The sequence below is a fragment of the Bactrocera dorsalis genome, chromosome 3 (assembly GCF_023373825.1).
Source record: "Bactrocera dorsalis isolate Fly_Bdor chromosome 3, ASM2337382v1, whole genome shotgun sequence".
NCBI lineage: Eukaryota > Metazoa > Arthropoda > Insecta > Diptera > Tephritidae > Bactrocera > Bactrocera dorsalis.
The window spans coordinates 16,050,103-16,068,418 of record NC_064305.1 but is presented as its reverse complement, the minus strand read 5'-3'; the positions used below and the strand labels follow the sequence as shown (position 1 = coordinate 16,068,418).

General features: G+C 35.9%; 1 protein-coding gene across 1 annotated transcript; it reads right to left on the bottom strand.

Annotated features, from left to right (window-relative positions):
- Positions 1 to 8,070: 8,070 nt before the first annotated feature.
- LOC105226307 (uncharacterized) lies at positions 8,071 to 17,261 on the bottom strand. Its single transcript, XM_011205136.4, has 4 exons — positions 16,409 to 17,261; positions 8,801 to 9,004; positions 8,467 to 8,737; positions 8,071 to 8,405 (listed from the first exon to the last, which is right to left on the bottom strand). Exons 1-4 carry the CDS (start codon positions 16,494 to 16,496, stop codon positions 8,213 to 8,215), a joined length of 756 nt encoding a protein of 251 aa, XP_011203438.1. The 5' UTR covers positions 16,497 to 17,261; the 3' UTR covers positions 8,071 to 8,212.
- Between the last annotated feature and the right edge of the window lie 1,055 nt (positions 17,262 to 18,316).

Here is an 18,316-nt window from a genome sequence, read left to right as displayed (position 1 = left end):
AAACAGCTATGAATAGACAATCACAATATTATTCTAAACTGCCACAGCTAATTTGAATTTTTAATTTGCTCTCAAATCACAAACAAATTAACTGTCTTACATAAGTACTCGTAAATAATAGGTAAACAAGCCCGACTGACCATTGTCCAGGCGCACCCTCTGGTACACAAACCAGCGCACGGCAAGCATTAAGGGTGGCAACGTCAACCAAGGCAATACTCATTCATGTGCTCATTGCACGAAGTCAAATTCTGATCACTCAAACTCGATTGGCTGCCTTGGCTGACTCGGCTGGTCAGCGGTTTAGTGCAACAACTGTAATGCAGCGCGACGACTTATTGTTATTATTGCATTAATGGCTTTACTTGTTGCACCTCATTTATTGTTGCCAGCATGCGAGCGGTTCGTGTGCTGTCGTGCCTGAATAAAGATAGCTACCTAAAAGTCACTTAGTGGTCATTTGGTCATCGAATGAGTCAATTCAATTCGCATGGCCAGTTTATGCGCGACCCTTCAATTCACCAACGTTGTCTGTGTTATTCTCTCGTCTTGTTGCTGTTTTCCCCTGAGGTCAATTTCATTATTTCCGGTTTTCATGACAACCCAAGGATAAGTGGTCACTTCCGTGCGAAAATACATTTAGGGCAAACAAATTGACCCTTGCATTCTGGTTATAAACATACATACCTACATGAGTGTGTCTTTATGGGAAATATACACCAAATAGGCGTGTAATCGCTCGAGGGTCAAGCGTGCCACAAACTGACGTTCGACTTTTTTTTGCTCGTTTCCTCGTTGATACATTGATATCCTTGTAGTGTCTATTTAGAGGCGGACTTGCGTGACAATAAGCCGATTGAGGGTGATTGGGATTTTGATTTATGGTTACATGGTTACATATGTTAACTGTAGCGATATAAAATTACAGTTATTTATGATTTTTTGTTGGATTTCGGAAGTTTTTTCTGTGTGCTCCTCGTGGACACGTGAGCTTCTTTATGACTTACGAGAGAAACACACTCATTTGAGTAAGAAAAATGGGCTCAAATTGAGTCGCTTACATATCAAGCAATATATATACAATATATATACATATATGTTTGTCTAAAAAGTCAGTTCTTGGTATATTATGTAAGCTTATATATCAACGAATCCATGGTTAGGCAGCAGAACGCAATAATTGAAATTAAATGCGTGTTCTACATATATTTCCCTGGTATATTTGTGTGCGTCAGCCTCCAGCCGAGGGAAGATACATGCCAAAAAAGTAATTAAGCAAAATGCTGTTGTCTGTGAATTAAAAAAAAAATGTATCCCCCGAATACTTAGAAGAATATACTCATCAAAACAGAGACAAGTACAAAACTTCCTCAGGGGATAATTTCATCTTCGGCATAGAGTAATGAAAAGTTTGAGAAAAAATCGGCTACAGGCGTAATGAAAAGTAAAAGGAAAATATATTTACATATACATGGATATATATGTAATTCAACCAACGGTAGTTAAAATTAAAGTGAAATATATCAAAGTGCGTTCATTGACTTAAGTTCTTTAAGAGCGCTTTATTTTTATTTTCTAAAAATTATGAAGGTTCTACTAAACCACAAATTAGGTTAGGTTAGCTTATTGGCTGGTTGGCTATTACGTCTTATATAGGCCTACAGGTCTCTGGTAATGCCAGATGGAGCTTCACTGAATCGACCTGCACTTTACGTCCTGCGGGACGTCAACACTTTTTTCAAAGTTTAAGAGAGACTTTCAACTAAACTTTGATACTTCAGCCAATCCGTTGAACAGCGTAGCTCTTAGATACCTTCGAGATAAGACCGTTCAAAAGCACTGGCGTGTTCCAGCGTCTTTCTCATGCTACTTCCCCGCACTGTCTATATTTGTCCTCATTAATTATGCCAATACGGCTCGCATGTGATGCCAGTATGTTGGAAGCTATGGCGAGGCCAACAAATGTCCTGCAGTATTTTCGAGACCTTATGACTGTAAAGCTAGTGTGTTTTTCTTTCACTCCCTTTCACGTCATCTAGGCGATCCTGCATCCCCTTAATGAATTCTGCCTCATCCAGATCCGTTTGAAAGCCTTTCCGGAAATTTACTGTGTATCATTTTTAGCGACTGATTGGTTTTGTAGCAAAACGGATGATACTTTTGGCAACATCATCAACTATTTCGTTTGCCAGAACGCACTTCTGTCCTACACTATACAACTGCTTTCCGGCAGCCACTATATCTACTAGTACTTGCTTTTAAGGACGGCATTGGGATCTCACATTTGCTGTCGACGTATATAGTATTAACTGATGCTCTTCTTGTCGTTTCCTGCGTTAATAGCTATTTCTGTACCTGGCAGAAACCCCAGTTATAATAAAGAGTGGTCGCCAGAGATATATGTCCGCAGAACGCATCCCGGCCCCTACTCCATCAGCCACTTTGGATCTCTCCGTGTAGATGTTGAGATTTTGGCTGGTGAGTAACGTGTCTAAGCGCTACCCACCCTCTTACAGTGTAACTTGAAGTCAACTCTCTCAGATAAAGCGCGGAGGTATGTGGTCTAGTTTATCCACCGAAACTTTATCTATCAAGCTATGCCCCAAGGATTTTGCATCCAATTCCCCTAACGCTGACAATCTTGCAGCTGATTTCGCTGCCAAGCTCTCCACTACAATGTCAGTTAGTGGCATGTTTATTAACCTTCCCAGTGCAGCCATTGAAAGGATTCCCAGTGCTCCCGTTATGCAGACAGCATAAAGCCAGATGGATGTAGTCGTTGAAGCAATTTCTTGTATTAGATTTCACTGGCAGCGGTCCAGCACACCATCACACGCACCGTACAACGTGTAGTGTATTTAACGTGGGATCCTGCTGTCGACAGCTTAACTCCACGGTGCTCAGAAGCACAACGCATCAATACAATGCGTTGATCAGCGCCCTGAAAACTGGGTAAACATTTTCAGTACCAACGACAGTGTGGCATGGACACACTAATCACCTTGGTAGGGTTTGAGACCCATCTAAAACCTCTGCCGTACTTTGGGTCCGGCACCCGTTTGCAATGTAACCCCACATTCAAACTGACAGAGTCAGTTCTTCCCGCGATTTGGGTTTTAACCACAACCACCACGAATCTTCACAAACTCCATCGAACGGAATTCCTACAAGTTATCATTTTGCAGTTATTCAGACTGAAGTAAGTATCTATCTTAGCGGACATATATAGTTCATTAGCCTTACATTTTCCTGAAATGCCACTGTTGGCACCAAGTCTAATCTTAAAGTAACACGAGGCTAGAGATAAGGACTCTAGATATACATACTGCTACTAGTCTGGAGCTCACAGTCAGCGAACTCTAGTATCGCTGCCCTATTATCAGAGTGGATAGTCACAACTCTGAAGGAGGCTATGCTCCATAGCTGTAGAGCTACTGTTAACTTTATAGCAGCTACCTCCGAAGATGCTGCAGTGGTCAGGAAGCCTAAAGCTGAAAGTTCCCCCCAGTGCACTCTGCAAGCTTTTATGCACTCGAAAAATTATTCTTTCCTTCAGCAAGTTCTTCGCTCAATTGACTTTCTCGAAGGTATGTGAGTAGAGAAATGGCAGTCAGAGCTGAGTGGGCTGATAATCCAAGTATGTTGCGATGTCAAAGTATGTTGGATTTAAGAGTACGCAGGCTCACAGTCATCTAGGTAACCAGATTCTCTGGGTTTGAGGACAGCCTCCGCGGCCATACTTCTTGCGACTATGAGCATCGATGCGATGTAGTTCGTGTTGCTCCTCAAACACTGATGATAGCCGTCCATTGAAGACACGAATGTTCTTCTTTCTTTTTTCAGCGCTTTCCACCATACAAGCATTATAGGCCTAATTATTGTTTCATAGAGCCAAAGAACAACCTTTCGTAGTTTAGTATTTCCCAACTCTTGGCAATGGCTCGATTGCAGCAATACATGGCAGCCGATGCCTTCGTTGCTCTTTCCTCTTGACTCCGACAAATGAGTAGCATTCTGAGAAGAAAAGGATGTGTGCAAAATTTCAGATTAATATCTCTAAAGGCGAGGGATTGGTAAGCGTATATACAGACAAACTGAGTCAGAGGTTTAGAGCTAAATTCACACAGTTTGCCAGGCTTAATAGGGTCTCTGACCTTCCCTTGTGGGTGTTCTATTGGTTGTGCTTTGCCCTCGTTGATCTTGCATCGATCTTGGGTTTCCACGAGAGCTTTGTGCCTAGTATGAGTTCTAGGTACTTAACTCTCAGGTACTTAACTTCAGCAGGTCGAAGACGAAGTACTTATCTCCAAACAAAATTACAAGTCGGCCATCAAGTTCCTCCTTCTATTGGTAACACCCTTCAGTAGAGGAATTTAATTAGCCTTGTTCTATATACATATCTATGTATATCCACAGGTGATGCGCGCAAAACATATGGTGCCACAAACGAAGTGCTTATTATACTTTATGTTAAACCGTTAGCTTACAACAAAACGCAGAGAATCCCATACACCTCGGCACATTGCTTAAGTGTGAAAATATTCACCGCATAAGTGCAGTTGAAGAGTTGAGGCCTGCAGTGAGCAGCTGCAGGACGACAGCTTTTACCCCTAATAGTCCTTTATTACACGACAATAATGACAACAAACGGGCGAAGAAGCAGCCTTAAAAGGTCTTCACACACACCCATTCACATATATCCATGCATGTATATGTATAACAAGTATGTGCCAGGTACTGCACATCCTGCTAACATGCCGCTTTGTGAGCAAGGACTAAAGAAGCGTTGCATCCGCGTTGCATGCATCCTTTGCAGCATGCCAACAAATTGTTTTGTTGTGTTGATTGCTGTTTTGTTGTTGTGCATTTTTTTGCATTTACATATGCATTGCAGCGTGCCACACGGCACACATACACCCATTCAACGCTTTGTGTGCGCTCCAATTTGCACTTCAATGTGTTGGCGTGGCGTGGCAGGATGCGCCAGCAACGGGCCGCAGCTGTGTGTGTGGAAATGGAGTGCGAAGCAGCGCATGAGTACTGCATGAATATGCTATGTAGCATACTTGCTGCGGCTAGGTGATGTGTTGCAAGCATTGCAGTGGAAATTGCATGCCACACATCAAGGACCTTGCGAGTGTGCAAGGTCAGGCAGGCAGCCGCGTCGAGCGTTGTTGGTAAGGATGTTTCATTCATTCAAATGGTGAAACGTATATGTGGCACGCATCCTTGCTGCAACATGAGTCCTGTATGCAAGTGCATATTCATTATTTACGCTCGAGTGGCAGCACTTATGTGCTTGATTTTTGATTTAAAAATTTCCATGCCATTATTTTTGCTTTGTTTTGCCACTTTTGCACTGAAATTCTTCACACTTCAATGGCAACGTGAAAGGGCGCAATCGCATGCTTAGTCACTTACCGCGTTGCATTGAGCGCATGCAACAGGCGGCGTTGCGCTTTTGTGTCTTTTTTTCAGCTTTTGTTGCTTGATGTCTTTACTGGGTTTACTGGGTGCTGCCGTGTATGAGAAAGATGAATGTTTATTGGCTTCCAGGTGGTTTGGTGATTACTTATGCTTAAGCATTTTATTTAATATTTGTATGCTTAAACTCGCTTAACATTTTGTAGAGCTAATGTTGCAAGTTATAGGCGCTTATTACTAGACTTAGTTTAAGGAAGTTGTATGAAAAGTATTTAAGTTATGATATGGTCAGTTGGCTATATATGTTTCTGCGCATATAATATATAAATAATATACATATATAAAAAATATGTATATAATAATTTAAATTAAATATAGTTTAAGGATATTATAGAGTTTAAAGCTGATAAAAAGGTGCTTCAGTTCGATTATAGCTTATACACAACACCACATTAGAGCCAGGAAAAACGTGAATTACGGCTGCACTTCGAATTAAAGTTATAATACCCTTAACAGGTTGCCTTAATACAACATAAAAGGGTAAAAATGGCTGCTTAGCTTGATTTTGAGCGGTCAGTTTGTATGGCAGCTATGTGTTATAGTAGTCCGATCTCAACAATTTGTTAAGGGATTGTAGCATTGTCTTCGAAAATAATCCATGCCGAATTTCGTGAAGATATCTTGTCAAATAAACAAGTTTTCCATACAAGCCCTTGATTCCGATCGTTCGGTTTGTATGGCAGCTATATGCCATAGTTAACCGATCTGAACAATTTCTTTGGTGATTACATTGTTGTTTTAGAAAATAAGCTATACCAAATTTCGTGAAGTTATCTCGCCAAATAAAAAAGTTTTTCTTACAAGGACTTGCTTTTGATCGTTCAGTTTGTATGGCAGCTATATGCTATAGTTATCCGATTTGAACAATTTTTACGTAGATTGCATAGTTGCTTTAGAAAATAGTCCGTGCCAAATTTCGTGAAGATATCTCGCCAAATGAAAAAGTTTTCCATACAAGCACTTGATTTTGATCGGTCAGTTTGTATGACAGCGATATGCTATAGCGGCCCGTTAACGCTGAATCCAACAAACAAATAGCGCCTTAAAAAGAAAAGGATGTGTGCAAAATTTCAGATCAATATTTCGACAGCCGAGGGATTAATTCGCGTATACACAGATAAACGGAGTCAGAGGGACTTAGCTAAATTTACACAGCTTGTCACGTTTTATACAACGTTCCCTTTGGAATGTGCAGAGTATAGGTTAGATTAGCTTTGATGGCTGATCAAGGATAGCAGGTGGGTGGCTATATGTAGTCCGCTCCCAAGTCATAGAAAAGTTAAACAGATTATAATAAGACCTCTTTCTAAAACGGTTATGCTTTGCTTTGAAACCTCAAATGATTTTTGAACACTGAGTGTTATTTATGGCTTGCATAAACATAACTTTGAGGTTGAATTTGGGTCTTATAAGAATATAAATTTCATACTTTTCCTGCCGCTATTTCCCCAAGCACTTGAATACCAAGCTCGTCTTCTAGCTAAAACAAGTTATAAGGCAGACACATTTTTAACGCATGATTCCCAAAAGGCCTGTTTTCCGTTATGGTAGCTGTAATGCTGTAAATGATATTTCTTGACCTGTTTAATCAGACCGTGGTTCTAGTCCTGTCATAATTGGGCCATAACTTTTCTTGCTGTGGCTTATTGATTACTTCCACCTGATCTCAACTGTTTGAGTAAAATAGGTATGAAGCTCTTTCTTGAGAGTTCTTGCCCGGTATGTTATTAACATAATATCGGGTTCGTCCAAAGAGGCTCCTGGCTTGACTACCTCGTCTGTTTTTTCGTTGCGGAAAATGCTGAAATGGGCATCCAAATTATGGACAAATCAAGTTGATCTACCCGTGAGCTTAAAGAATTCCTTCATTAACTATGCTAGAATTCATCTTTGACGTCGACAAAGCCAGTAATGCCTCCTGGCTATCCATATATATGATTGCCTTCTATATACTCCCGTAGTTTCGCAATGAAACTCTAGGCTTCCTCTACATCTAGTACTTCCGTCTGGAAGTTGGCAGCTGAGTTTGGCAGACGGATAGAGAGCGAGAGAAAGATATGTTTTATTGATTTTTTTTTCATTTCAGTTGGAAGAATCCAAAGAGTAAACTTCTAAACCCCGCAGAAATTTTTCTAAATCATTATTTGAGAAATAATGTTTGGAAAGGTAAAATTCATCGCCAACATGTTGATTGGGCCTACCAGAGTAACTTGATATCTAAACTTTCGAAAATATACCAGACTTCATGTATACGAGTTTATGTAAGTTCAGAGTCGTTTCTGCTGGCGGAGGAAAAGCTGTCTATAAACCCACATATCTAACTTCTAGTAACCTTGGAATAGTGCTACAAAGATTATTTGCTGGTACTTTGGTAAGTTTTTTCGGTAATATGTGTTTGTTGGACAGTCCCGAGAGAAGTCGTTAATTCGTTGAGGTCGATAAGGTTGATTCGGGATTCTAGCCATGCTAGGTTAACTGCTCTGTGTCATAAGCCTTTGAACAGATACAGAGATAACAATGATAAAAACAAACTTTCTTGGACTCCAAACAAAGCTTCCGTTCTTGCAGACCCTTATTTGTTAAAATCATTGAAACACATGAAATTTATAGACATGGTGTTGTGGTATAAAATAATTTAGATGTAAAACTAGCTAATTTAGATATAAAATAGAAAATAATTTAAGATAAGTTATCAGTCATGAAGAATGGCATGAGGAATTTATATAGATTAGGCTTCATCTCTCGTGCGCATAACTTTACTCAGACGACTGTGTCGTCTTCTGCGCACCACATTCTCATCATACTCCTCGATTTCATCATCACCATCATCGATATCCACGTCGGTGGGACGCACGGGATAGCCGTCCTCGGGCTTAACAATTTTGACACCCTTATCGCCAAAGAGTAGACAATCGAAGTTGCTAAATAAAAGAAAGAATGCTTACACTGTTTAAATTTTTGTTTTCAGACTTCTTTACTCACCGTTCGAAGAGTTCGTAGCCTTGAAATGAGCCCGACAAATACATGCAGACATGCATATTTCGTCCCACAAACCAGATGTCATGGAACTGTATACAGGCCCTCGCAAAGTTGAAACGTGGCGGACGGAAGCAGAATGGCGGCGGGTTCTGACCGGAGACCTTACGCTTGAACCACACATTGTTATTGACACGCATGCGCAACTCGAAAGAGAATTCTTCAGGCCGATAGACGACCTCGGTGCAGCTGTTTAAGCCGATTACAGAGAGAAATCCTAAGAAATGTTATTCGTAATGAATATTGCAACATATGTACATTTAAAATTTTTTGGACTCACCAGCACAACATTTGCATATACCCTTGTCGCAGGTGCAGGGTATGCGGCTTACCAGATTATTGATCGTGATATTTGGTAGAGATATTTGCCGGGATTGTTCCTCGAAGGCCAGCTGATTGAGACGATAGTTTAATTGGCCCAATTGCTTCGCTGCTTCATAGGCGATATCTTCGCCGGAGTCTTCATAGCGACGCTGATTGCGAGCTAAAGGTTTATAGATGTGTTGTATGACTCTTTTAGTAATTTGAAGTTTTTAACCTTTGGAACAGTTCTTAGTTAAATACCCAGGAAGATTTGGTAATAAAAAATTAGGATTCCAGATTACCAATAAGTATACTATATACAACAAACTGTATTTACATAAGTATTCGACGGAAGAAAGCCGATATAGTTAGAAATATTATATTCGTTTTCCCAAGGATTTTCTGGATTTCAAGTTCTCAAATCATAATTGGTGGAAGGGAGGTAAATGAACCCAAATATTTTCGGAGGGGAATCCTCTCTCGGCAAGAACCCACGAGTCGATGCGGCACTGATGTTTAGCCAAATCGCTAATCTTGCCAGCTCAGTGGAGCAAACCGTGTATCGCAGTAGATGAGACATGAAACCATCTTCCATGAGGAATAAGCGAGTTACGCCTTCTATGGACGTCCGCTGTTTTAATGAAGATGGTCAAGGGGAACCCCAGGCCATAGCCTGGATGCCGGAAAGTACCTCGGTATGCACAAGCTACTAAGGTACGCAACGAACGGTCGACACCACTTTATAACGAGTCAGTAGCCCGGGTTTGTGAGGTATGAAAGGAAGCAAGACTGGAGACGGTAGCCAAATCTAATCTCCCGATGCGCCCTCGGGCTCTCATCTGGCTTCCAATCGAACACTCCACGTCGGCTGAAATCGAAGAGATGTCGCGTTGTTACAATTATTCTTTTCTCACTAAGACTGCAGGGTTGGGTTAGGTTGGAGAAAATATCGATTACTAATATTCCAAAACAAGGAGTCCCTCGCTCTTCTAAGTGTCACAAAGGGAGCTATAATCTGTGGCATCGAGAGAATGGTCAAGATACTTTCAACGAAAGCCACTGCTGCTGCAGTAAACTGCTTTTACTGGAGTTGGAAGGAAAGGGGAGGAGTTGAAATCAGTAATGTAGAACGACTCCGCCTTCTAGCACGCTGTGAGCGCGGTTGTCGGATCGTCAGTTGTTGAATCCGACTTCAGTCTTGAGTACTTGTTCAAGGCGGCTCGGTTCGGTAAGGATGATGGTGTGGAACTTTCACTGCTGGATTTGAGAATTAAGGTCCTGCGTCGATGTTTTGCTTGCTTGCAGGAGCCATGACAATCCAGCAGCGGCACCTCTGGATTCAGTATAAAGTAATAAAGGCTGAACCAAAGTCTGTTTTTCTGGCTAGAAAAGCACTTGATGTTTTTGATTTCATCAACAAAGATGCCGCTGGACTGGAAGATAGTACCGAGAGAACTCTGGCCTACATGGCGCATGAAGACAAGGTGAGTCCACCGCTGGATCTGTTTAGCAGAGCTCTAGCAGAGGCCAGACGCAGAAGATCTGGCGTTATAATTTGCCCGAAAGCCAACTCTAGACACACGGTCTGGGGAAGCTCTCTTAGAGTGAGCAGATTTTTATTAAGAATGGTTTAACAGTGGGCTTCCTAAAGGCCTATGTGCGTTTTCGGAAATCTACACTACCTTTCTACTCACTTTTCGGCTAGAAAATACATTTAGAGTAAGAAGATAAAATATAATAATAAGATGCTCAGTAATTCTACACAGTTGAAACTACTGATTACCCTCCAAGCCAAGAATCAGTGATCCCTCTTATCGAAAAATGACAATAAAATTCACACAAAATAAAAAAAAAAAATTATAAAACTACAGGGTGCTACATTCTTTTTATATATATGTACTACGCGATATGCAGTCATTAAATTAGACACAAACATTTTTTTCCACATCTACATGTGTACATATGTATATACTTGTAAGTAAGTATCTTTCGGCTTGAACTCACTTTCTTTGGAAAACTTGTGACCGTAAAGACACTTGTCGCTTATTTTATGATCCTCATTAACTGTCTATTATACATAGAATTATTAATCGTTTTGTACCACATATGTATGTATATGTGTGTGAGTGTGCTCGGGTGTGGTGTAACAACAAGTGTAGTGTATGCAGACCAAAGCCACAGTCTAAGTTGACAAACGTGTTCAATTACATATTTACATAGTATAAAATCGGCAATTTCGCAAAAGACCATTCTAACGACCGCTTTGAAACGGGTTCATAAGACATAAGACTCTTACCGCCAGTAAACATAACAACAGACATAAGTGAATATGCATATGAGTATTCAAGTGGCGAAAGCTCTTTTGCGTGTTGCAGGCTTTCTAAAAATGATTGTGGCAAATTCTTCTGCAAGTTGTTGAAAATAGCAAGAGGGAGCTATTTTTGATTATACTTCGTGCTTTAGTTATATGATATTATATGAATTTCGGCTATTTTTGTTAGGTTAGGTTATATTTTTGTACGCTCCAATAGCACCTTTTGTCTTTTCGTAGTACACTGAAATTTAATTATAAGTTTGTATAGAGATTGTCATGTCGTTCCGACTGCTTGAGTGATATGCATCTTTACTTTCTTCCATCTAATTAATAGACACATATTACCGTATAAGAAACATTCTTGCATTTTGATTGTAGAACCTAGCGGAGAGAGTGTTTGGTGTGATTAGCAGGGAATCATCTACTAAGAGCCGCACCTATAAGGCCAAACGCTTAACTCGGGCTTGTACTATCAACATTTGGTTCGCCTAAAGTGAGCAAATGACCGGAAATGATCAGATTTGCACAATATCAGAGGAATTGTGTTTCATTAGGATATCGCCAGGCCTCAAAATACGACATTGAATCATCTAAAGCTCCAGTAGCTTGGTTTTGAGGTTCCTATGCATTCACCTTATTATTGGGACCTGGCATCATTTGGCAAGTGGTTACTACTAACTAATGTCTATGGCGTATATTCATGCTGGTGCAAATTTTGTCTCAAGAAAAGTTTGTGAAAATCGGGAGTCCTAGTTTTTTGAATATAGAGACTATAAATAAGAGACTATATTATGAAGTTATCTTCAAAGACTTTCGTACAAAACGGTACATATTTGATTCAAAACGGATCATTCTAATTATGCTAAATAAGATCTTCAATTTAATGCAAAAAACTGTTGTTATTTTCTTAAGATCTACAAATGTATTAAAGGCTTGATTTTATATAATTTAAATTATTTTAAGAATTATTGGAATCGTGTTAGTTAATAACTTTTTTTTTTGATTTTACATTTTGGCATTACATTTAAACAAGTATAATATTTTCAATTTTTTATTAGCACTTTTGTAATAGAAAAAATTTATTTAATTCCTAATTTTATTTACTTTTTTTAATTTTGGAGAAAAATATTCTGGAAATTTATTTTTTTCATATTATTATTGTAATAAGAATGAAGTAATATTTTTGGGATTTTAAATAGCTCTTTTTAAAATATATAGAAAATTATTTTGGAACTTAATTATTTATTTTAATTTTTTGAAATAGTGCGAAATTAATTTTTTCTTTATGTTATTTATGTTTTAGTTATGTGGAAAAATATTAAAAATTTTTATTTTATATCATTTTTTTTTAATTATTTAGAAAAATGTTTTGAAAATTTAATTTTATTATTCGAATGTTTGAAATAATATTACAAAATACTTTTTTGGATGTTATATAATTTGTTTTATGAAATAGAAAAATATTTAAACATTTTTTTTTGATTTTATAGATTTTTTTTTATTGTATAGAAAAATTATTGGAATTTTTTTATCATGGAAATAATTTGAAAAAAATTTTCGATATAATGTTTTTTTAATTATATAGAAAAATGTTTTGAATTTTTTTTTTTTAGAATTTTTGGAATAATATTGAAAAGTACTTTTTTTTGGATTGTGCGTATTCTTTTTCTTTTTTTTAATAGTTGGAATAATATAAAATAACTTTTTTATATAATTTTACTGATTTTTTTTTATTTATATTGGAAAGTTTGGAAATTTTAATTTTTATTCGAAGTTTGAAATAATAATAAGTAATATTTTTTTTTTGATTTTATATGTTTTTCAGTTATATAGAAAATAGTTTTGGAAGGTTTTTTTTCATTTACTGAAATAATATGAAATGTTTTTTTGTTTTTGCATTAATTTTTTTTTAATTATGTAGAAAAATGTTATAAAAAATGTTTTATTCGAATTAGTGAAATATTATTAATTATTTTTTTTTTTTTTATTCAAATTATTGAGATAATATAATTAGTTTTTTGATTGTATATAATTTTATTAAATCATGTAGAAAAATATTTTGAAAATTATATACATATTTGTTTTTTCGAATATTTGAAATGTTTAGAAAAAATATCTAGAAAAACATTTTGAAAACTTTTTTTTCGAATTAGAGAAATAAAATTATTTTTTTTTTTATTCCACATAATATTTTTTTTAAATCGTAAGGAAAATATTTGGAAATTTAACTTTTATTATGCGAAGTTTCAAAATAATATTAAGTAATATGTAATTTTAATTTTTTTTTTTATTTTGCATACAGTTTTTTTAAATAATACAAAAAAGAAACTTTTTCTCGGTTTATTGAAATATTATGTTAGATATAAATATTTTATATTTTTGTAATTTTTGTAAATCTCTTTAAATCATCTAGAAAAATAATTTGTAATTCTTGTAAGTTTATTTGGAAAAATTAGAATAAATAGATTTTGTAATTAATTGGAAAAAAATTATTTTTTGTTTTTTCTCAAATAGTTATTTTTAAATATATAGAAAATATTTTGGAAACTCAAAAAATATCAAGTTTTATTATTATTTTTTTTTGGAATTATTTCAATTAAATTAATGATTTAATATTAAGAATATTATATATTTTAATAATACTTATATCGGTGTTCTGCGTGAGACGATTGTCTCATGTCTCTAATTGTCATAATAGTAATTTAGTGACTCTGTTAGTCAGGAGACTCATTTTGGTATTCTGACAGATACAGTACATTAGTATACTGTATAGTAGCATACTGTATCTGCCAGAATAGCACCAGACTCCTGACTAACAGAGTCACTAAATGAAGATTGTGACAATTAGAGACATGAGACAATCGTCTCAGGCAGAATACCGATATTATATATAGAAATTAAAAATAATTTACTTTTTCAACGTAGAATTTTTTATATTATTTTCAGTTATTAAAAACATTTCTTTAATTCGTCATAATGTTTTTTCGTTGTTAATTTATATAAGGAACCTATTGTTATATATGAGTGCTTTTCATTTGTATGCTTTTGTGATTGATTTATGGAATAAAAACGATTTGTATTAGCAGTTTTGGCTATTTTTTTTATTTTTGCTTTATTTTCGCATTATTTATGTATTTTTTAGTTTTTTTTTAATTTTTTTTTAAATTTTTTTTTATTAATTTTTTTTATTTTTTATGTTTAATTTTTATTATTTTATTTATTTTTTTTACAATTTTCTTATTTTAATTTTTTATAATTTTTTATATTTTTTTTCGTTTTTTTCTGTGGTTTTTTCTTTTTAAGGTTTTTATTTTGTTTCTCTCTATATATATTTTATATATATATTATATATGATTTTGATGTTTTTTTTAGTTTTCTCTTTCTACTCCGTCCATAAATAATATACAGTTATTTAACTGGGAAAATATTAAATTTTCGTTGTAAGAAAACTCAAGAGCCTAGAGTGTCCTTTGCTATAAAATATTTCATAAAAATAAGTGTAACCAAATTTTCTATTTAAATATAACAAAAAGTTTATTTACTAAAAGTGTAAAAAAGTCATATATTTACAAAAACATAGTTATAAATGAACACAGAAACTAAATAAATATTTACAGTGACTACAATAATACACATTATGTATTAAAGATACAAGTACAGAGTTAAATAAAAATTGTAATTAAAAAAAAAAATATTTGAATTACAAACTTAATTAAATAAAAATTAAAAACAAAAATATTACTTAAAAACTATAACAAAATAAAAACACAAAAAAGTATATAAGTTATAAATAAGAAAATATTAAAATAAAAATTTTAAATAAAAAAAAAAAAATAAAAATTAAAACTAAAAAAAAAATAAAAAATATAATAAATTAAAGGTAATTAAATATAAATTAAAAACAAAATTATTAATTAAAAACTTAAACAAAAATATAACACAATAAAAAAAAATAATTATACAATATAACAAAATATACTCGTGTTGACCCTTATACCTTTACGAAAAGATTCTTTTCCACAACAATCGTTGAACAGCTTAACCTCTAAAGCTTAAATACTTACTAAGTTTATCACAAATATCTTATTTACAGTTAAAAATTCGAAAACACATACATATGTATGTATACACAGTGAAATTCCCCATTACGTACAGACCTTATAGCCAGGCACCTCTCATAAACGGACAAATTGTATGAACACAAGGTTTTCATTAATATTTACATACAAAACCGATTACTTGAATTGATTTTAACTGTATATAACTGAAAATTAAGCTTTCATACAAAATTCCACGATTCCCTGAAAATTTTAATTTTATATAACCCATTAATGTTTTCATACAAAATTAATTCCTTTAACCGGACAAGAAAACATTCCAATAATCGGACGCGGATACTTTTTTGGTAATATTTCTTTGGAATTATCTCTGATAACTGGACGATATTCATAAAATGTGTAAAATTTATAGTTCCGTTTTGTTTTTTAATTCTGATTGATATCTGGAGTTCTGTGACAGTTTTTTTAAGAACAATACGTAAAATGATTAAGTCAAATAAATTGACTTGATTTGAGCTGCTAAGGTTCGCTGTGGCTCAGCGGAAACTAATAGAATAATTGCCATTTATTCACTTCTGTACGACATTGGCTTGCAGTTATTAGTTCAATAGAAATATAGTTCGTTCCGACTTGCAGCTTCTGGCTTAAAGAACACATTTTAAACGCATTCTCAGAATACATTTTAACAGCTCTAATAACCGGACACTTTGACTGGTGACTGTCCGGTTATGAGGAATTTCACTGTATTTCTACATAACTTTATAAGAAAACAACAATAAAATTGAGTTATAATTAATTTAAAGTATAAGCTAATAATTTTTTTTAAGTATTAGGGAGATCTAACATAGAAAACTAAATTAGTTAGAGATAAAAAATTTAATTAAGAAAATATAAAAAGAAATATAATAAAAGCTATATACAAAATCAAAATAATCACAATCTACAAAAAATCATTAAACATAGCTTAACAGTTATAAAAACATAAAGAAAGTGTTGCATAAATGTAAATTACCGTTAGCAAACAAGAACCCCACACTTTATAACGCCATTAAAAAACCAATAAAATAACGGTTAACCAGTAAAATCGAAAGTTAGTCGGCGACTTAAGTTAGATAAATATTTACAAAGCGATAATAGAGCGGCATCGCATAGGGATTGACGAAATTCATTAGTAAATAATAGAAATAAGACATAAGGTAGGAATGTGTCTTACTGCCGGTGGGATCGGAGCGTGCCACGGCGAGCAGCGAGGCGGCGCAGAGCAGATAGAAGATGAAGCGAGGATGCGCGGTCGAAGGCATTTTGGCGCTCGAGCAGACGCAGCACAATTTTACTTTTAGTTTTTGAAAATTTTTTCGCTTTACGATTAACGGTAAATTTCACTTTTATGCTTTTAGTGTACACTTTGTTTTGTTTTTGTTTTTTAGCGCACAATTTGCGAATGAATTTCACGCATTACACAGACTACACGGGCGTAAGCGAAGCTTTTTTTGGCAATAAACACGGTTCAAGGTAATTTAATTGCAAGCAAATTTCACAAAAAAGACGCAAGTGAGATCAAAAAAACAAAAAAAATGAAGAGTGACCAGCGCCCACTTGTTGAACGAGAGTAAACTTTCGCTTTCGATAAGCGATCGATGTTTTGGCCAGTGATGGACGGCTTTTATGCTAATTAAAAGTGCGCGAGAAATGGTGCACGTTTCGCAAATGAACGGCAGCCAAAAGCGAATTCTGTTGGGCGTTGTGTAGAGACAGCAATGTGCCGCAAGGCTCCAGGCTGCAATAATAACGTTGAAGTTACTTCCGCGCTACACTTTCCTTCACGGCGTTAAATTAGCAAGCGATGGACTAAAGTTTGACTAAACACTGTGCCGAACTGAGTTTCTGTTGTGTGTTTGTCGTTTCAACTTGTACGCGTTCACCACTACCGTTCGTGCTAATGGCCAAAAGCCAACTGAGCTGTGTGTGCTCACGCACAAAACGGTAGCACCTCTTAACGATCGGGCGCGAAAGCAAATGAGTGAATATAAAACCAAAACAAGCCGCAATCAAAGCCGTCGCCGCAAACCAGCTACGCGCTGACAACACGAACTAGCAATTACAACAATATCACACAGTTTTAATTTCTTCGCATCTCGCCTCTTACTCTTACGCCTGTCTGCGCGCTATCACCGAGCCGCTGCCGACACTTGTAGATCAACACAGCCGGCCAATGGCCCACCTCACTGGACACGCATATCTGCCCTGCCGCCGGCTATTGCTCGCCCGTTGTTTGGCGACAGTTTACAACGCGTTCTGTTGCCGCTCACCCCGCGCACTCACTCTCACTGCGTCGCCTATGGTTTCGGGATGGCTTATCACGGCGGCAGTTTTGGCGTAAAAACCAGTATTTTGGTAACAAAATAAAAATGCTAGACTTTACAACAACTCGCTTACAAAGTTGCGTGTTAGCATATGAATTTCTCTTAAATGTTTGTTTTCATTTTCTCTGCGTTCTCACTTTTTTGCTCGATCATTCGGCACCTCTCCACAGTCCATTGATCATTATGTCGCGCTAGTTTACGAAGTCTATATCAGTTGTGTTTGTTATTTTACTCTAATTATCAAGTCAAGTGGGTAGAAGTGTATATGCACAGTGTGGAGTAAATAAATAGCAACAAGATAGAAATTTTGAAATCAGTAGCTGAATTGGATATGTTAATGGTGTATACATATGGGAGTGACGTCTATTGCCGGAGATATTTGTTGTTTGGCAAAATTCGTTTTTTATATTAAAAATAGTTCCCTTGAAGGGTGATACACTGATTATAGCAATGCTCCAACTTTTCGATACCATTTTTGTAGAACGAGTGGTCCTTCGCTTCAAAATAGGCCTCAGTTTCGGCATTCAACTCTTCTTTCAACGAAAACTTTTTCCTAGTGAGTATACTTTTGAGATCTGAGAACAAGAAATAGTCGCTGGGAGCTAGATCTGGAGAATACTGTAAATGCAGAAGCAATCGAAACCCAATTCATGAATTTTTGCCCTCGTTTTCACTGACTTCTGGCAAGGTGCATTGCGTTGGTGAAACAACACTTTCTTTCATTTAAAATGCGGCTGCTTTTCGGCGAATTCGGTACA